Source organism: Chiloscyllium plagiosum, unplaced genomic scaffold, assembly GCF_037043375.1.
Source record: "Chiloscyllium plagiosum isolate Xiang-an unplaced genomic scaffold, Cpla_swu_hap1 HiC_scaffold_4, whole genome shotgun sequence".
Classification (NCBI taxonomy): domain Eukaryota; kingdom Metazoa; phylum Chordata; class Chondrichthyes; order Orectolobiformes; family Hemiscylliidae; genus Chiloscyllium; species Chiloscyllium plagiosum.
The window spans coordinates 31,824,446-31,843,771 of record NW_028270142.1 but is presented as its reverse complement, the minus strand read 5'-3'; the positions used below and the strand labels follow the sequence as shown (position 1 = coordinate 31,843,771).

Genomic DNA, 19,326 nt, shown 5'->3' with positions numbered 1-19,326 from the left:
GAGGCACACCATTAGTCAATGATTGCCAACCAGAAAAATACTCATTTATCCCCACTCTTTGCTCCCTGTTAATCAATCCTCTGTCCATGCTAATACATTGCCCGAAACGCTGCATCTTTATCTTATCTTTTGCGCAGCACCTTGTCAAATGCCTTTTGAATATCTACTAGGTCCGCATTGTTCACTGTGCTCATAATGTCTCTGTAGAATTCCAGTAGATTAGCTAAGCATGACCTGCCCTTCATGAACCCATGTTGCATCTGCCAAACAAGACAATTTCTAATGAGATGCCTTGCTATTTGTTCCTTGATAATAGACTCGAGTATTTTCCTTCAAGCCTGGCCCTCTAACTGGAACTCAATCAATAAACACATTGAACTGGACCCCATATACAAACCATTCAGGTACAGAACCAGAAGTATCAAAAAAAAGTCAGAAGCATCTTCATCGAGACTGTTGCGATTCTGTATGGCTTCTCGTGCTGCTAGGGAGCTGTTTTTTTCGTGCATCTTTGTAGTTAAAGCTTAGTCCACTTAAGAGAACAAATTTCTCCGAGTCTGCGACTTTATCCATATCTCTGCATTGTTTGCATCGTTGTTCTGGGAGAGCTTTGATAGTTTTTCCTGTCATGCTTGTCCTTTCTTAGTTCTGGTACTGTGCTGTTGTATGGTGATTGCTTGTTCTAATGCAGTTGTCCATTCCAGGTCGACGGTGTTGGAGCAGAGTTTTTTTTGGCACCAATTTCCTATTCATATTTGTGAAGATGATTGTGGGCAATTGTGATCATAACCCTTAGCACTTTGTGGCCGTTCTGTTCTTTTTGCTTGTTGGTTCCTGATGGGTGGTTTGTATTTTAAACTTGGTGGCAGTATCTATTTCCTGAAGCACTCACGCAGGAAGTACAGTGGTTCACAGGCTGCATTCAGACAGATAGCGTTTGTCTCCCATCGTCGGGCTCGTTTGAGGGTGTTGTGCCAGTAGCTTTTGAAAAGATTTGTAACTCAGATTGTGGATAAGGTCGTAGATTCGTTCACCGAGCTGGTGTGTTTTCTGCAGATGTTTCATCGCCTCGCTAGGTGACATTGTAAGCGCATCTCCGATAAAGTGTTGGCGGTCTGTCTCGCCTGGTATTTGCGTGTCTCTGTTTTTTGGTACTTCCAGTTCTGTGTCTGTATGGTTTGTATATGAGGTCCAATTCAATGTATTTATTGATTGAGTTCCGGTTGGAGTGCCAGGCTTCAAGGAATTCTCTGGCGTGTCTCTGCTTTGCCTGTGCTAGAATGGTTACATTGCCCCTCACAAAAATTTAAGACCTAACATCCACATCCAACAGTACAAACGTAATGTACAAGATACCCTGCAAGAACCGTGAAAAACATTACCTATGACAAACAGGAAGAAAACTAACTATATGAGGGCACGAACATCAACTCGCCACTGCCTGACATGACTAGTACACTCTCTCATTTCCAACTATACAGACAAAAAAGGGATATAAATTCAACTAAGTCAATGTAACCATCTGAGCAGAGGCAAAATAGAGACACGCCAGAGAATTCCTTGAAGTCTGGGACTCCAAGCAGAACTCAATCACGAAATACATTGAAATGGACACAAACCACTCAGATACAGAGCCAGAAGTACCAGAAAACAGAGATACATAGAAACCAGGCAGAATAGACCACCAACACTTTATCAAAGACACACTCACCTAGCGAGGCAACAAAACGTCTGCACAAAAACACACCAGCTCGGCGAATACATCCTCAACCTCATCCACAACTGGAGTTACAAATCTTTTCAAAAACTCCAAATTCATAAATGCTTAGTAGTTTTGTTTTCCTTCTGAACTCCATGCCTTTATTTAACAAAAAAAATCCCAATTTTTTGAGAGGGCTTCTCATAGTCCTGCTATCTTTAAAGATTTAGGGACATGAACCTCAACCTCTCCCTACTCCTGTCCTCCTTTTGAAACAGTACTAAGGAATTTATATTGCTTACCTTCATTTTTCTTATCAAATGTTTTATTTCACATTAATGTTACATTTCAACTGCCATGTATCTGTCCATATCATTACATTCTAAAGCTTTCCAATGTTGTTCTTGTTGTTTATTACATTGCCGAGTTTCATGTCATCTGTAAACTTTGAAATTATGCCCTGCATACCGAAGTTCAGATCATTATTTTATTCACAATAGTAATCTGAAGAAAACTCTAAGAAACATCACATTCTACAAATAACATTTCATCATTACTCTCAGCTTTCAGTTCACTAGTCAATTTTATTTTTCATGTTGTCACAATTTTTATTGAAGTCATGAACTTTCACTTTTCAACAAGTGGAGTTGTCTGTCAAATAAAACATAGAACAGTACGGCACAGTACAGGCCCTTCGGCCCATGATGTTGTGCCAAGCATTTATCTTAATCTAAGATCAACCTAACCCATACACCCCTCAATTTACTGCTGCCCATGTGCTTGTCCAGCAGTCACTTAAATGTCCCTAATGTCTCTGACTACCAACGCTGGCAGTGTACTCCATGCACCCACCACTTTCTGCGTAAAGAACCTACCTCTGAAATCTCCCCTGTACCTTCCTCCAAATACCTTAAAATTATGATACCTCATGACAGCCATTTCGGCCCTGGGGAAAAGTCCCAGGCTATCTATTCTATCTGTGCCTTTCATTACCTTGTACACCTCTATCAAGACACCTCTCTTCCTTCTTCCCTCCAGTGTGAAAAGCCACAGCTCACTCAACCTCTCTTCATAGGATATGCTGTCCAACCTAGGCAGCATCCTGGTAAATCTCCTCTGCACTCACATCCTTCCTATAACGAGGCAATCAGAACCGGATACAATATTCCAAGTGTGGTCTAAACAGGGTTTTATAGAGCTGCAGCAAAACCTCAACAGTTCTTAAACTCAATCCCCCTGTTAATGAAAGCCAAAACATCATACACCTTCTCAGAAACCCTATCAACTTGGGTTGCAACTCTGAGGGATATATGTACATGGACCTCAAGATCCCACTGCTCCTCCACATTGCCAAGAATCCTGTCCTTAACCTGTATTCAGCATTCAAAATCAACCTTCCAAAATGAATCACTTTGCATTTATCCAGGTTGAACTCCATCTGTCACTTCTCAGCTCAACTCTGCATCCTGTCTTGTGTAACTACAACAGCCCTCAATAGTATCTACAACACTGCCGACCTTTGTGTCATCAGCAAACTTACTAACCTACCCCTCCACTTCTTCATCCAAGCCATTTATGAAAACTTCAAAGGGCAGAGGCCCAAGAACAGATCCCTGTGGGATACCACTGGTCACCAACCTCTAGGCAGAATACTTTCCATCTACCACCACTCGCTGTCTTCTTTCAGCCAGCCAATTCGATATCCAGACGGCCAGGTTTCCCTGTAGCCCATGCCTCCTAACTTTCTGAATGAGCCTACCATGGAGAACCTTATCAAATGCTTTACTGAAATCCATATGCACCACATCCATTGCTCAATGTTCGTCAACTTGCGTCGTCATATCCTCAAAGAACTCTAAGGCTTGTGAGGCATGACTTGCTCCTCAAAAAACCATGCTGACTATCTTTAATCAAACTATGTTTTTCCAAATAGTCATACGTCCTATCTCACAGAATCCTTTCCAGTACCTTGCTTACCACAGACGTAAGACTGACTGGTCTGTAATTCCCAGGGATTTCCCTACTCCCTTTCTTGAACAGAGGAACAACATTCGCCTCGCTCCAATCATCCGGTACTACTCCTGTGGAGAGTGAGGATACAAAGATCATCACTAGAGGCACAGCACTCTCATTCCTCGTTTCCCATAGTAACCTTGGATATATCTGGTCTGGCCCTGGTGATCCTCCCGAGAATTTCCAGCACATCCATTTTCTTAAAATCAATCTTTTCAAGCCTATTAACCTGGTCCACTGTGTTCTCACTATCAACAGCAGACCTCTCTTGTGAATACTGAAGTTTTAAAAAAACTCATTTAGGGCCTCCCCTATCTCTTTAGACTCCAGGCACAAGTTCCCTTCACTATCTATGATCAGCCCTACCCTCTCTCTGATCATTCAAGTGCCTTTTTAAAATCCACTTAAATAATATCAAGCACACTATTATTACAGTTAATTATTAATGCTTTCTGTTGCAAATGACTTGCCCAAATTAGTTAAACAATTTCCCTTTAATGAATTAGCACTTCCCATCATTTATTACCTTTCCAAATGTCAATTTATTTTGGCCTGGATTATAATTAAGCATTTCTTCCTTGTTTTTGAACAAGGCTGTAACATGTAAAGATCTAGTATTAATCCTATATCCAAGGAGAAATAAACTGAAGAGAGAGTTTAAAACATAGCCAACTTATAAAGTCTCACATTTGTAACAGAACAAAAAATGAAGCTGACAGGGGAGTGTAGCAAAGGGTGAGGAAGGTCAATGGTATATTGGCCTTATTGCAAGAAGTATGGAGCATAAATGTTAGAAAGTCTTTCTGCAATCAAGTCCAGTCTCTGCATCAAAAGAAGGATATACCAACCTTACAGTAGGCATAACAAAGTTTCACTAGACTGATCTATGGGACAGAGAGCTGCCTTTGAAGAGAATTGGAATAAGATGGGCCTACATTTGGTCAAGTTTAGAAGAATGTGAAATGATCACGCTGATGCATACAAGATTCTGAGACATCACAACAAAGTAGATGCGAAGAGAGTTCTATCCCTGGCTGGTCAGTCTAGAACTAGGGAGCAGAGTCTCAAGATAAAGGAATAGCCATTTCAGACTGAAATGTTAAGAAATTTCTTAACTTACAAAAGTTGTGAATCATCAAATTTCTCCAATTTTGAAAACATATCCCTTCACAATTTGCTACTACTCTAATTTTACTTGAAATGGAAGGCCTTCAGCTAGAAGAGTGGCTACAATGGAATGCACTCTCTCATCACCTCTTCTCTCCTTCAAAATTATCTCTTCAATTATGTCTTTCATCATCACAAATTTATATTCCTATTTTTCTACCTTAAAGGTGCCTTAAATAAATGCAATTGTCACATACAGGTAAAATCAGGTTGTGCTTTTCATGCTAGTTATTCTAGGATCCTCTGTATCAATTAATTCAGGAATTGTCTACAAAGTTTGTCTACAGTCAGACATAAATTTATGCTATGCAATGCACCATCTAGTGTGTTTTTTTTTAACTAGGTCGCCATCTGAAATGCAAATATAGTGCATTCATTAGTGTGACATTGGGCGACTTTACAAATAGAAATGTAACTGACTAAATTTTTCACTGAGGTTCAATCCAACAATTTGCACATTTTAATGATTCTAATTAAATCAATTTCTTTTAAATGCCATGTTGTTAGTTAATGCTCAGTGCTTATATGCAAATTGTAATGTTCCTGCCAATAGGCAGTGGGAATGGCAGTGAACTCATTGATGGACTTTGTCAGAAACATACAGAGATTACGTTGGGATGATAGAAAGAGTGCACAAACCTCCAAACACCTCAACCCTTCAAGCACCATCTCCACATATGTGGCAGAATCTTGTAATCATGTTCTGGACTTACCAGTTATTTTAGCACTTATCAAATCAGATAGAAGCTAGGCACCTTCAATCCCAAGGGACTGCTTAATATAAAGATAGCACAAGGCTGCTCGATCATTCGAGAGATGTTTCATCTCAGGGTTATCACACCTCAGACAAGGGGAGATTTTGCGAAAGACAGTCCTTCATGCTAACCTCAGCCAGGGTGGGAATTTAACCCAATACTCTGTATTCCAAACCAGCTATTGAGCCAACTGAACTAACCAGGTCCCCTTCTGCTTAAGAAGACATTATATTAATCAAAGATATGGCCTTTTTCTTGGATAAAAGCAAATTACTGCGGATGCTGGAATCTGAAACCAAAAAAGAGAAAATGCTAGAAAATCTCAGCAAGTCTGGCAGCATCTGTAAGGAGAGAAAAGAGCTGACGTTTCAAGTCTAACTGACAAAGGGTCAGTTAGACTCGAAACGTCAGCTCTTTTCTCTTCTTACAGATGCTGCCAGACTTGCTGAGATTTTCCAGCATTTTCTCTTTTTTGGCTTTTTTCTTGTTGCACTTTCTGTTTCTTTCTCAGTCATCTTGTCCATGAGATCCACCTCCTGTTCACTCATTCTATTCCCACTAAGCAGCTGATTTCACAACCTCCCTCCTGGCTCTCATACTGGGTGGTATTAATGGCCCTAGCTCTCAGGTACTGACTATATTCCTCTTGTACTTATTTGGTGAGCTCAAACCTCTCCTCAAAGAACACATCATTCACACCTCTCTCCTTGCTTACTATCACTCCTTCATCCCTTTCCTTAAATGAAGTCCCTGAAGTTGCCTCAAAAGCAAAATATTGTAGATGCTGTAAATCTGAAATAAAACCAGAAACATACTGGAAATACTCAGTACATCAGGTAGTATATATAGAGATAGAGAGAAACAGATTTGATGTTTGAGGTCAACAACCCTTCAGTCAATTCAAATTAAATCAAATTGATTCCTGGGACGACATCTAAGAAGACACTGAGTCCATCAGGATTGCACTCACTGGAGTTCAGAATAATGAGGGGGATCTCATAGAAGCCTACAAAATACTAACAGGATGAGACAGGTTAGATGCAGGAAGGATGGTCATGATGATCAGGGACATTTTTAAGGTGAGAGGAGAGAGATTTTAAAAAGATATGAGGTAAAAATGTTTTACAAAGAGGGTAGCTCGCATGTGGAATGAACTTTCTGAGGAAATAGTGGATGTGGGTACAATTACAACACGTAAAACACATTTGGATAAGTACATAAATAGGAAAGGTTTGAAGGGATACAGGCCAGGAGCAGGCATGTGGGACGAGCTTAGTTTGGGATTATGTTCAGCATGGACTGGTTGGACCAAAGAGTTTCCATGCTGTATTACTCTATGACTTAAATGAGGAGATATTTCTTCACCCAGAGAGTGGTGAGCCCATGGAATTCAATGCCACAGAAAGTGGTTGGGGCCAAAACATTGTGTGTGTGTTCAAGGAGGAGGTAGGGATAGCTATTGTGGCAAAATGGATCAAGATGAGGGTGGAATAAAGATATTGAGCTCAATGATCAGTCATGATAATATTGAATGACACAGCAGGCTTGACAAGTCAAATTGCTTACTTCTGCTGTTACCTTCTGTTTCTATGTTATAATGATGGGAAATTAACTCTTTCTCTCCACAGACACTGCCTAACTTGCTGAGAATTCCCAATATTTACTGTATTTATTCCTTGAATGTGTTGCTGCCTTCCAAATTCAAGTCTGTATTTCTCAAAACTTCATGTTTCTTCAATCAAGTTTCTTCCCTTGTCACGGTACACAGAAACATAGCTCTTATCAAAGTCTCAAATAACATATTATGTGACTGTGGCCATATTCTCTCTTATTCTTCTCATTTGTCTGCAGCCGCTGACATGGTTGATCACAAGAACATCTTTCATCAAGGATATAATTGAGCAGCTGCACAGCACTTGGAGGGAGGTGGATGAACAATCAGAGGTCAAGGTCTATATCAAAACCAAGAATATAGGTAGAAAGAGGAATGAGGCTTTGCAGGCAGATTATAAGGGGATATCAAGGAGACAAGCAATAAATACCTCAAATGTGGCAATCTCTAGATTTTTCCTTGGTGCTTATGTTATAGAGTATTGAAATAAGATGACAGAGCAGATGAGCGCATGGCTCAAGAGACCTTCTGACTGTAGGCTATTGGGACTTCCTGGTTCTGGGAAAGGAAGGATTTATTCAAACTGCTTGTGCTGCATCTCAACAAAGCTGGGATCAACGTCCTTGTGCAGCAGTTTGCTCATGCTGTCAGAATGGATTTTAAATAACTGGGCTGGGAACAAAGATACAACATTAAAAATGAGAAACAAGATCTAGACGGATAGCACTAGAGGCAAGAAATAGTAACACGTTAGGTTGGGTCAGACTAAAAGGAAAATCAATGTATAAATCAAGTTCACAGCAAACATGTGATTGATTTTCTTTTGTACTACTACCCAGAATAAAACAAACATTCACTATTCTTCTTTCATTTACTGAAAATAATGTGTTTGGAATAAAACAAATGGCAAGCACTGGTTAACATCTAAGGTATCATCTGGAATTAGGACTATATTCCTTAATCGCAATCAGAGAGACACACAATACAAAAGACAACACAGAGCATATTTTGTAAAAATGGGCAAAGCACTCTATTGGTCGAGAGACTAAAACAAAGGATAGGCCTCATTGACTTCTCACGCACCGCTGCATTTCTTGTCAACCAAATGGAATACAGCCATGGACTGATGCATGATCTTCTTCGGACTGAAATCAAACTGGATCCAAGTGTTTAGGAAGTTGTCACAGTTCAGCCTTTGTAAGGTGGCTATAAAAACTGATATTTATTAGGTTCCCAGAAACTTCTGCTGCGAGAGATAGGAAGAATTCCTTATAGCTCCAAGGGTTTCTTTCTAGCTATCTATTTAGGTCCATAAAAACAAAAACTGAAGTCGAGAAAGAGTTGCAAGATAACCATCAGCATTGATACCCCCTTAGTCTTTTCAAAGCCAGGTTTTCCAGCAGTTAGGAAGCATATCTCCATCTCTTTTCTACCTAAAAACTCAAGCTTGTTTTTTTCCCCAAAGTCACCTGACTTTCTGGAGACAGCAGATAAGCTATAACACAAAAAAGCTGCTCATTTCATTTCCAAGAGCCACATGATAAAAACCCTTTTCAATCCAAACAATGTCCCAGCAGTTCTATACTTTCCAGTTTTTCACTTAGTCTATAAATATAGATATGTATTACCAACAAGATTGTCTGATGGACTGAATTATTAGAATTTGAAATGCACTGCCTGACAAAGCAAAGGAGCCAGATCAAATTTTGACTTCTAAAATAACTAATAGACATCTGAGAATAGAAAAATTGTATGGATTATGGGGAAAGGACAGAGGAGTTGTGTTAGTTGAGTTTCTCTCAGGCATATCCAGAGAATCACCTCAAGAGGCGTTACTTCTTCTTCTTGAATTCAGGTGTTCTCCAAAGATCAATCCTATTTCTCATCTACTTACAAGCCTTGGTGAGATCAATGTTATCATAAGCTGGGTGTCATCAGTGTTCATTTTTAACTCTTAAATATCATCTAATACACATGGCTTTGTTAGCTCTGGAATTGGTTAACAAATACACTCACACTTCACTCTCCATTATTTTAAGCTCATCTGAAATTCTGCTGCCTGTGTCCTAAAACATACCAAATTCTATTCAGAAATCCCCACTGTGTTTATTGACGAAGTAATGCCTGGTTTTCAAAATTCTCACCCCTGTTCTCAAATGTCCTTTGCCTTTCCTGCCTTTGTAATCTCCTCCAGCCCAATAACCTTACAAGTTATTTGGCCTCCAAGGCTAGCCCCTTCTTGCACATTGCTTATATTAATTATTCCATAATTGCCAGTTCTGCTTTGAGCTCTTCAAGCCCTAAATTCTGGAATTACCATACTAAAACTTCTGCCTCACTTTCCTCCTGTGAGATACTCCTTGCTGAGCAGGTTACTGATCATCAGTCTCTTACTCGACTTGATACCAAATGTGGTTTGATAACGATCCTGTGAACGCCCTTAGGACATTTTACTAATTAAAAGTATTCTATAAATGCAAGTTGCTCATGTTACAACATAACAAGCAATAGAATCCCTACAGTGTGGAAGCAGGGCCTTTGGCCAAACAAGTCCACAACAACTCTCCGAAGAGTATCCCACCCAAACCCATTCCCCATTATTCTACATTTACCCGACTGAAGCACCTAACCTACACATCGCTGAACAATTTAGCATAGTCAATTCACCTAAACTGCACAACTTTGGATTGTAGAAGGAAACCGGAGCAGCTGGAGGAAACCTAAGCAGGCACGGGGAGAATGTGCAAACTCCACACAGTTGCCTGAGCTTGGAATCGAACCTGGGTCTGACTGTGAGGCAGCAGTGCTAACCACTGAGCCACTGTGCCGCCCCTAACAAGTAATGATAGTGCTGAGTGAGACGTGCAAACATCCATTTAGCAGTTTTACGTTTTATCTTATCTTAAACTCCTGAATGACATGTGATGTGAACGTAACAAGATAAACCTTCCTTTTTTGTCCTTCTTAACCTCTCTGCAGCATTAATCATGGTTGACCTTATTGTCCTCCCCAGTACCTATCCCGTTGGCTTGGACTGCTCTTACATTATTCCATTCTCATCTAACTAGCATTAAAGACACAAACCTCCCTCCTTTGTTTTACTCCTTTAAGATACTTCTTAAGCTTTACTTCATTAGCTATGTCTGACCTAATATCTTCATTGTGGTTCAGTGTCACATTTGTCTTTATAATGTTCATGCAAAAATAATGGAGCTTTTCCTTATATTTAAGATGCAATATAAATTCAAGCTTTTATTGCTACTGGAGACTTGTGTTGAATAATGGCAAAAGAAGGCTTGGTAAAAGAAGAAACCAAGGGAACTGCAAATGCTTGACACATGTTGGTACAAATTATAAAATGGATAAGCAGCCAATTTTCAAAGGAAATTTGTTGCAAAATAATCAATAAATTTAAGGTTAAAATTTTTCCCAGATATTGGAAGCTCCTCAGGAAGGAAGAGCAAGTTGTCACTGATTGAAATGATATGGAGGTGCCAGTGTTGGTCTGGAGTGGAAAAGTTAAAAATCACAACACCAGATTATAATCCAACAGATTTATTTGGTTTGGAGATGCCGGTGTTGGACTGAGGTATATAAAGTTAAAAATCACACAACACCAGGTTATAGTCCAACAGGTTTAATTGGAAGCACACTAGTTTTCGGAGCGCCGCTCCTTCATCAGGTGGTTGTGGGCCACCTGATGAAGGGGCAGCGTTCTGAAAGCTAGTCATAGAGATGTACAGCATGGAAACAGACCCTTCAGTCCAACCTGTCCATGCCAACCAGATATCCCAACCCAATCTAGTCCCACCTGCCAGCATCTGGCCCATATCCCTCCAAACCCTTCCTATTCATATACCCATTCAAATGCCTTTTAAATGTTGCAATTGTTCCAGCCTCCACCACATCATCTGGCAGCTCATTCCATACACATACCACTCTCTACGTGAAAAAGTTGCCTCTTCGGTCTCTTTTATATCTTTTCCCTCTCACCCTCAACCTATGTCCTCTAGTTCTGGACTCCCCGACCCCAGGGAAAAGACTTTGTCTATTTATCCTATCCATGCCCCTCATAATTTTGTAAACCTCTATAAGGTCACCCCTCAGCCTCCGACGGTCCAGAGAAAACAGTCCCAGCCTGTTCAGCCTCTCCCTGTAGCTCAAATCCTCCAACCATGGCAACATCCTTGTAAATTAGTGCTTCCAATTAAACCTGTTGGACTATAACCTGGGGTTGAGAGATTTTGAATTAGGTTTATTTGGAAGTACGAGCTTTTGGAGTGCTGCTTCTTTATCAGTTAACTAGTGGGGCATGATGATAAGATACAAAATTTATAGCAAAAGACCACAGTGTCACGCAATTATAACAATATATTGAATAAACCTTGATTGCTGTAAAGCCTTTTATCTTTTAGAATGGGTTTCAGGTTTCGGCCCATTTATATGTAAATCTCACAACTTCTTTCCAATCACATTCTCGAGCTAACTTAAGGTTTTATATATAAAAAAACAAGGTGACATCTCAGCTCAGACAATGTATTAAAGGTGTGAGGTTAGAGTCTGTCTGTATCCCAATCTTGAGTCAGACTGGTTCTATTTGCAAAATAGGAATTGAGAGAATGTTATATGGATTCATTGCCTGCAGATTGTGCACTTTTTGAACAAAAGTGGAATGTACCTGCAAATACAATTCTGCAAGTGCAAATACAGCCCATAGGGTTGTGTGCGCGCGCGTGTGCGTGCGTGCACGTGAGGGGGAGAGATTGTGAGCATGCGTGCATGTGAGTATGTGCTTGAGTGACAGTGCGCATGAGTGTGTGTGCTTGCGTAAGCATTATTTGTATTTGCAGTTAACATTCTATTTTTGCTCAAAAAGCATACAACCTGCAGGCAATCAATCCATACAATGTTATATAAATTCTTACTTTGGAAACAGAATCAGTCTCACTCAAGATCGGGATACAGACAGCCTCTAACCTTATACCTTCAATACATTGTCTAAGTTGAGATGTCACTTTTTTTTAATAGAAAATCTTAAGTTATCTCGAGAATGTGACTTAAAAGTAGTTCTGGGATTTACGTAATAATGAGCCAAAACCTGCAACCCATTCTAAAAGATGAAAGACTTAACAGCAGTCTAGGTTTATTCAATGTATTGTTTTAATTGCATGACACTGTGACCTTTGCTACAAATTCTGTGTTCTTTGATCCTGCCCCACTAATTACCTGATGAAGGAGCAGCGCTCTGAAAGCTAGTACTTCCAAATAAACCTGTTGGACTATAATCTGGTGTTGACAGTGTAGTGCTGGAAAAGCACAGCAGGTCAGGCAGCATCTGAGGAGCAGGAGAGTTGATGTTTCGGGCATCAGCCCTTCATTAGGGATCAAACACGCAATGAAGGGCTTATTCCCGAAATGTTAATCCCCCTGCTCCTCAGATGCTGCCTGACCTGCTGTGCTTTTCCAGCACCACACTTTTTGACTCTGATCTCCAGCATCTGGAGTCCTCATTTTCTCCTATAACCTGGTATTCGCTGATTTAAGACATGGAGATGAATTCCACAAAGTGCTTGATTTCTCCACTTGCCTAAAACTTCAGGTGGTGAAGAAGGAATCCAGTAATGGAAACACCATCTGCTTCACAGGCGTTTGACAAGCATTTGATTGTTAATAACTGCAGACGGTACAGCCTGATGCAGATAGAAGGCAGGCCTGCCTCAAACAGCTGCTAACCAACTTTGGGGTAGAGGTGTGTGGCACTGGATCAATATCTGAGGAAGTGATTGCGAGTCGCACTGGTCATCAAGCTGGCAGGTCACAACAAGGTGATGATGGGCTTGGAGACAGCAGAGCCTTAAAGCTCAAGGAACCTTGAAGAGCATTCCCTGCCCTCACGCATCACCAACCCATGCAGAAAAAAAATGTCATGGGAAGGGTTTCTCCTGCCACTGGTTAAATCCTAGTGGCAGGGTGATGAGGCACTTTAAAAGGCATTGTCCACATAAGAAGGTAATTTGACCATTTGATTCCATTCCCTGTGTTGGTATGATTCCTATGGGGCACAGTGGCAGGCAGGCAGGGAGGGGAGCAGGGATGCCACCTACTGGATTAAATGAGTACCCCTCACGCCACCTTTAAGCCCATCATCAAGGGAAGAATTAAATGGAGTAATGATAAAAGGCTTACACTTATAAATAAAGGGAGGAAATTTCCAGGGAAAGGCAATGTTTTCAGAAAGGATAGGACTAACTTCAGTCAGTTCTAAATGAGGATTTCATAGTACAGAGTATAGATAAAGGAGTGTCGGTGGCAGTAGCAACAATCAATGACAACCATAACAAGGATTAAGGTAGCATGTACAGGATCCATTATAGTGCTTCTGAAATAATGTTAGAAATGTAAGTAGTAAAATACTGAGACCACATACTAAATACTATCTCTAGTAGTTAACAAAGCAATAATGATGGATCAGAAGTTCAACTGAAAGATTACATGGAATCTTTAAAAAATGGTTTGAAGTCAGAGTGTAGTTGCATTTGTAAAAGTTAGGGAACATGTTGGCCAATATCACACAAGTAAAGCTGTTTAGGTGCAAATAGGGCACGAGGTTAACCTAAGGTTTAGTCTTGGCTTGTTGACACGAAGGGAAAGAAGTGGAACAAGCAAAAGAACCACTGCCAATAAACTAGAACAATAAGTGTCAAAGGAACAGATTTTAACAACTAAGGACAAGCCAGGGAACTGTACACCGGTGAGCCTGACATCGATGGCGGACAAGTTGTTGGAAGGAATCCTGGGGGACAGGATTTACACGTATTTGGAAAGGCAAGGACTAATTAGGGATAGTCAGCATGGCTTTGTGCATGGGAAATCATGTCTCACAAACTTGGTTAAGTTTTTTTGAAAAAGTAACAAACAGGATTGAGGATGGCAGAGGGATGGACGTGATCTATATGGACTTCAGTAAGGTGTTCGACAGGGTTCCCTGTGAGAGACTAGTTCGCAAGGTTAGATCTCAAGGAATACAGGAAGAACTATACAATTGGATACAGAACAGGCTCAAAGGTAGAAGACAGAGGGTGGTTGTGAAGGGTTGTTTTTCACACTGGAGGTGTGAGACCAGTGGAGTGCCACAAGGATTGGTGCTGGGTCCATTACTTTTCGTTATTTAAAGAAATTATTTGGATATGAACATAGGAGGTATAGTTAGTAAGTTTGCAGATGACACCAAAATTGGAGGTGTAGTGGACAGCAAAGAAGGTTACCTCAGATTATAATGGGATCTTGATCAGATGGACCAATGGGCTGAGAAGTGGCAGATGGAATCTAATTCAGTTAAATGCAAGGTGCTACATTTTGAGAAAGCAAATCTTTGCAGGACTTGTACATTTAATGGTAAGGTCCTAGGGAGTGTTGCTGAACATTCTTTTTCTGAAGGGGTTCAGAAAAGATTTACAAGGACGTTGCCAAGTTTGGAGGATTTGAGGTATAGGGAGAGGCCGAATAGCCTGGGGCTATCCCTGAGCATCGAATGCTGAGGGGTGACCTCATAGAGGTTTATAAAATAATGAGGGGCATGAGTAGGGTCTCCCCTCTACATTGGGGAGACTAGACTCCTTCTCACAGAGCGCTTTAGAGAACATCTCCGGGATACCTGCACCAATCAACCCCACCGCCCCGTGGCCGAACATTTCAACTCCCCCCTCCGACTCGGCCGAGGACATGGAGATCCTGGGCCTCCTCCATCACCACACCCGATGCCTGGAGAAAGAATGCCTGGTCTTCCGCCTCGGGACCCTTCGACCCCAGGGCATCAATGTGGACTTCACCAGTTTCCTCATTTCCCCTCCCCCCACCTTACCCCAGTTCCAACCTTCCAGCTCAGCACCGTCTTCATGACCTGTCCCACCATCAATCTTCCTTCCAACTTATCCGCTCCACCCTCCTCTCCAACCCATCACCTTCATCCCCACCTCCATCCATCTACTGCACTCTTAGCTACCTTCTCCCCAACCCCATCCCCCTCCCATTTATTTCTCCACCCACGAGGCTCCCAGCCTCATTTATGTTGAAGGGCTCCGGCCCGAAACGTCGATCTCCCTGCTTCTTGAATGCTGCTTGACCTGCTCTGCTTTTCCAGCAATACACTCTTGACTCTAACCTCCAGCATCTGCAGACCTCACTTTCTCCTTTAGAGGGATAGGGGCAAACTGCTGGTAAATGGGACTACATTAGGTTGGGATATCTGGTTGGCATGGACGAGTTGGACCGAAGGGTCTGTTTCCGTGCTGTACATCTCTATGACTCTATGACTACGTAAGTTGTCCAATGAAGAACAAAAACAAACAGAAGGCAATAAAACTATGCTAATTTTTCCATTTTTAATGACCGCAACCAGATTCAAAACTTTAGGGATAGTTCCAAAGGAGACAGTCCTAAGAAATAATATGAAAATATAAAACTTTATGGAACTTCTTGGAAATCTGTATTTACTTTTAGTTGAAGAGGTGAACCTAATAATGCTGATAATTGATTGTTTTTGAGATGGAGGGAAGTATATAGAATAGAGGGGTCAATATTAGGATCACTATGTTTCCTTTCCTTCTGAGATCTGTATTTCATTTTAATAGAGTAAATAAAGAAAAACTGTTTCCATTGGCAGAAGTGGCAGGACCAATGTACAGTGTTTTAAAGTATTGCATAGTAACTGGCAAAATACGCAGACTGCTCCAAAAGAGGGAGCCAGAGACACTGATATCCAACTGAGGCCTGGAGGCATTAAGTACACATGCTGGTAAAGTTATTTCCCTCTTAAACTGGGCAAGTAGTTTAAAGTCAGTATAGGCCAAATTATTACATTAAATTAAGGGACTAAATTAAGTTAACAGCAAAACGAGTTAAGCTCCATAATATAACAATTGCTTACTTACAAATAAAAAATGTTGGCAGAGCAGGTAATGAATTTGTAACAAGGGAACTGGTGGACACCTCATTATTCGAACTCAATTAGGATCTACATTCATCTGTCTTTTGTTAATTTCTTAGCATGCTGAATTTCCATCCACCCAGAGTGTATTCACTAAGTGTTAGTTGATAGTGTCACCTCTGAAGGTTGTGAGCTCAAGACCCAGTCCATCACAAAATAACAACAGATGGCACCCAGGCCCATAACCCAGGTGATACTTCAACACACAGGGAGTTTTGCAGCATCAAAGATTTTATCTTAAATGAAATGTACAACTGAGACCCCAACAGCTGGCTAATGTGGATGGAAAAGATCCCACGGCATGAGAAACAATGGGACACTGAGAACACAGAACAAAAAGAGAAACACAAAGAAACACAGAGAAACTCCCAACACACACACATTAACCAGCACCATCGAAAGAGATTAACTCATCATTAATTTCTATTTGTACAGCTTTATTGTACACCAATTAGCATCTTGCACAATAGCAACTACTCTGCAAAAAGGAATTCACTGGTTATGCAGTTCTCTGAGATAGTTAAATAATTCTTCTCTTCTTTTATAAACAAAGACTCATGGTATGCAGCATCATCTGTAGGAGCTAAGTATGGGTATATGGCCCACTCATATTTTAGTACATTGCAAAACAAACACGTTAATTAGCCCTTCATTATATCCATGCAGCACTATAATTAAAAGGTAATGAATTTCACATTCCAGTCAGCTGATAAAACTAACAATATATCTTAATTAAACATTATTTCAATTCATTAAATGCTACAAGCATGACAGCACCCCTACTGCGCAATACAGCAATCAAAACACATGGCTCCAGAATCAAATTACCAGTATGAACAGAGATAGATATAAACACCACACAAACAAAGACATAAAACGTACCTGTGGGCCAGTAATGTGCATAAGGCCAGACACAGCACATACTACAGAATCGTAACCACCACGTTGGGACATTGGGCCAATTTGTCCATAACCTAATTTAAACAAGATGTTTTTAACAGCAAACATTAGCCCATTGATCAGGTAAATACCCATTATCCCACCAATAAATTTCAACGCCAAAGAGAAATAAATCTCAATTACCAAAATCTCATTTTCATATCAGCCGATGTCTAAAAATAAATACTGCTGTTTTTCATTCTTATTAGTTGTCATTCATCTCCTGCAGACCTTATTATTTAACCAACACTACCTCTTGATTTCAGGTTGCATGGCCCAATTTTAAAAACGCATTTATGGTTTCTTTACGTAACATGACCAAACGATTTTACCAATCCCCAATAGGGGTCTTGAAGAGATTTGATTAATTAATTACCACATGCTAGAGGTTAACAGTGAACAATGAATTGAAATGATTCAATGGTAGTAAAGGATAAACTAGCCAGAAGAGGAACCTTGAGAATGACTCTAACACTCAATATCTCCTGTCAAGCCTAACCTAGCCTGAACAATCCATCACTTACCTTGTCACCTTGTGACCTAGCACCATACCCACCGGGAATCCTATCCCCTAACCACTTGGCACCCTACTTACTTGGCACCATACCCACTTTACTTAGCAGGCACATGGTTTCTTATCACCCACCTTCCAAGCACCATAACCTCACACGTACCCTTGCACAGAAGCTATCAAAGCTGTGTATGATGTTTTAAATTACAGGATAGAAACTGTTGTGAGAAAGGGGATGTGGCTTACTTCCACAGTTGTTCCATGCAGAGGGACTCATCAGAAGGGTAGCACAGCTCCCGATTTCCAAAGCACTGGCCAGAATCTCCTGTCAGCTCTTTTGTTTTACAGGAAAGGAGAGAAAAAGCAATGTCTGCTTTTGCCATTCATGAGAAGATTGGACCCCTTATTCTGAAACTTTGAGTACTCATTCATGTTTCTCTTCAGAAAACTGAGAAGTAAGCGTCTTTAGAATCCATGTGTACTAAGTTATACTTTCTTTGAACTTGAAAATGGCATAATACTTGTGCATATATGTACATCTAAAATCAGCTCTATAGTTCTTCACCTTTTCACTCCTCCTGTCATCCACATATCAAAGCGATTTTTCTTGCTTCTGTGCTTAGTTGCAAGGCTCAAAGATGAAAAATGACACAGGATCACTGCTCAACCCCTTCATATTTCTTAATGGAGATCTGTGGCCCCGAAAGGCTACTGGAGCTCTATTTACATTCTTCTAAAATGAGGCAAGGTAAGAGGTTTGGGAGAACATTACTGAACTTTTCACTACATCTCTCGACTGAATAGCTAGTTTGCATATTTACTTAGATGGGACCCTTAAAGAAGTGGGCCTGATGCCCCCTTTCAGACCAGAGTTTCCAGGATAGACAGGCTGTAAGAAGTTGGAACCAGGAGAAAGATTAGAACTGTTCCTTTACAGATACTGCACACCATTGTCAGTTTAGAGATTTCCTGGCTGCTGTTTTTGGACAACAGTGAGAATGTACCACAGCTAGGTGTCATTAAAACTACTATGGTTTTGAATTTATCAACATATTTCTGGGTATAGGCTCCTGTCATGGAGTTTCGGGGTTAGTACTGGGAAGATGCAGTGGAAAGGACTATACAAGGGACAAATTGGTGCAAATGGGAAAGCCTGGATATACAGGGAAGTTGGGTCATGTCAGGTTGAATGCTGCTCCACTGATGCCAATCAAGCACAATTGCTAGGCCAAGGGTCCATCTTTCTGTAAACCAAAGAATTTCAGCTTTATCAGTCAAGAAAGGGCAGATCCCATATTCACCTGAGGCTTGCACATGTGTACTTCCAGAAAAAGACAACAGGCTGAACGGTGAAGAGCAGAATATCTTAGATTTTTCCTTCTTTAATCCTTAAATGTTCAGGTCACTATGATGCCTCTACCATTATTCTATTTATATATCAGGGTTTAAGTTTTCAGTTTAATTGCTTACTGACTCACTCATTACTGACTAAGATTAGATTAGATTAGATTAGATTACTTTACAGTGTGGAAACAGGCCCTTCGGCCCAACAAGTCCACACCGACCCGCCGAAGCGCAACCCACCCAGACCCATTCCCCTACATTTACCCCTGCACCTAACACTACAGGCAATTTAGCATGGCC

The 19,326-nt window shown here is 40.7% G+C and overlaps 1 protein-coding gene across 6 annotated transcripts in view; it reads right to left on the bottom strand.

Annotated features, from left to right (window-relative positions):
* Positions 1-19,326, bottom strand: part of sugct (succinyl-CoA:glutarate-CoA transferase) — a 475,105-nt gene that overhangs the window by 393,605 nt on the left and 62,174 nt on the right. For all 6 annotated transcript variants that reach the window (XR_015756922.1, XM_087986077.1, XM_087986079.1 and 3 more), the window contains exon 7: positions 17,115-17,206. Coding sequence is in view for 5 of the 6 variants with exons in the window: in XM_087986077.1 (XP_087842203.1) it covers positions 17,115-17,206 (92 nt within the window). In the remaining variant the exon portion in view is untranslated. The remainder of the gene's footprint in view (positions 1-17,114; positions 17,207-19,326) is intronic.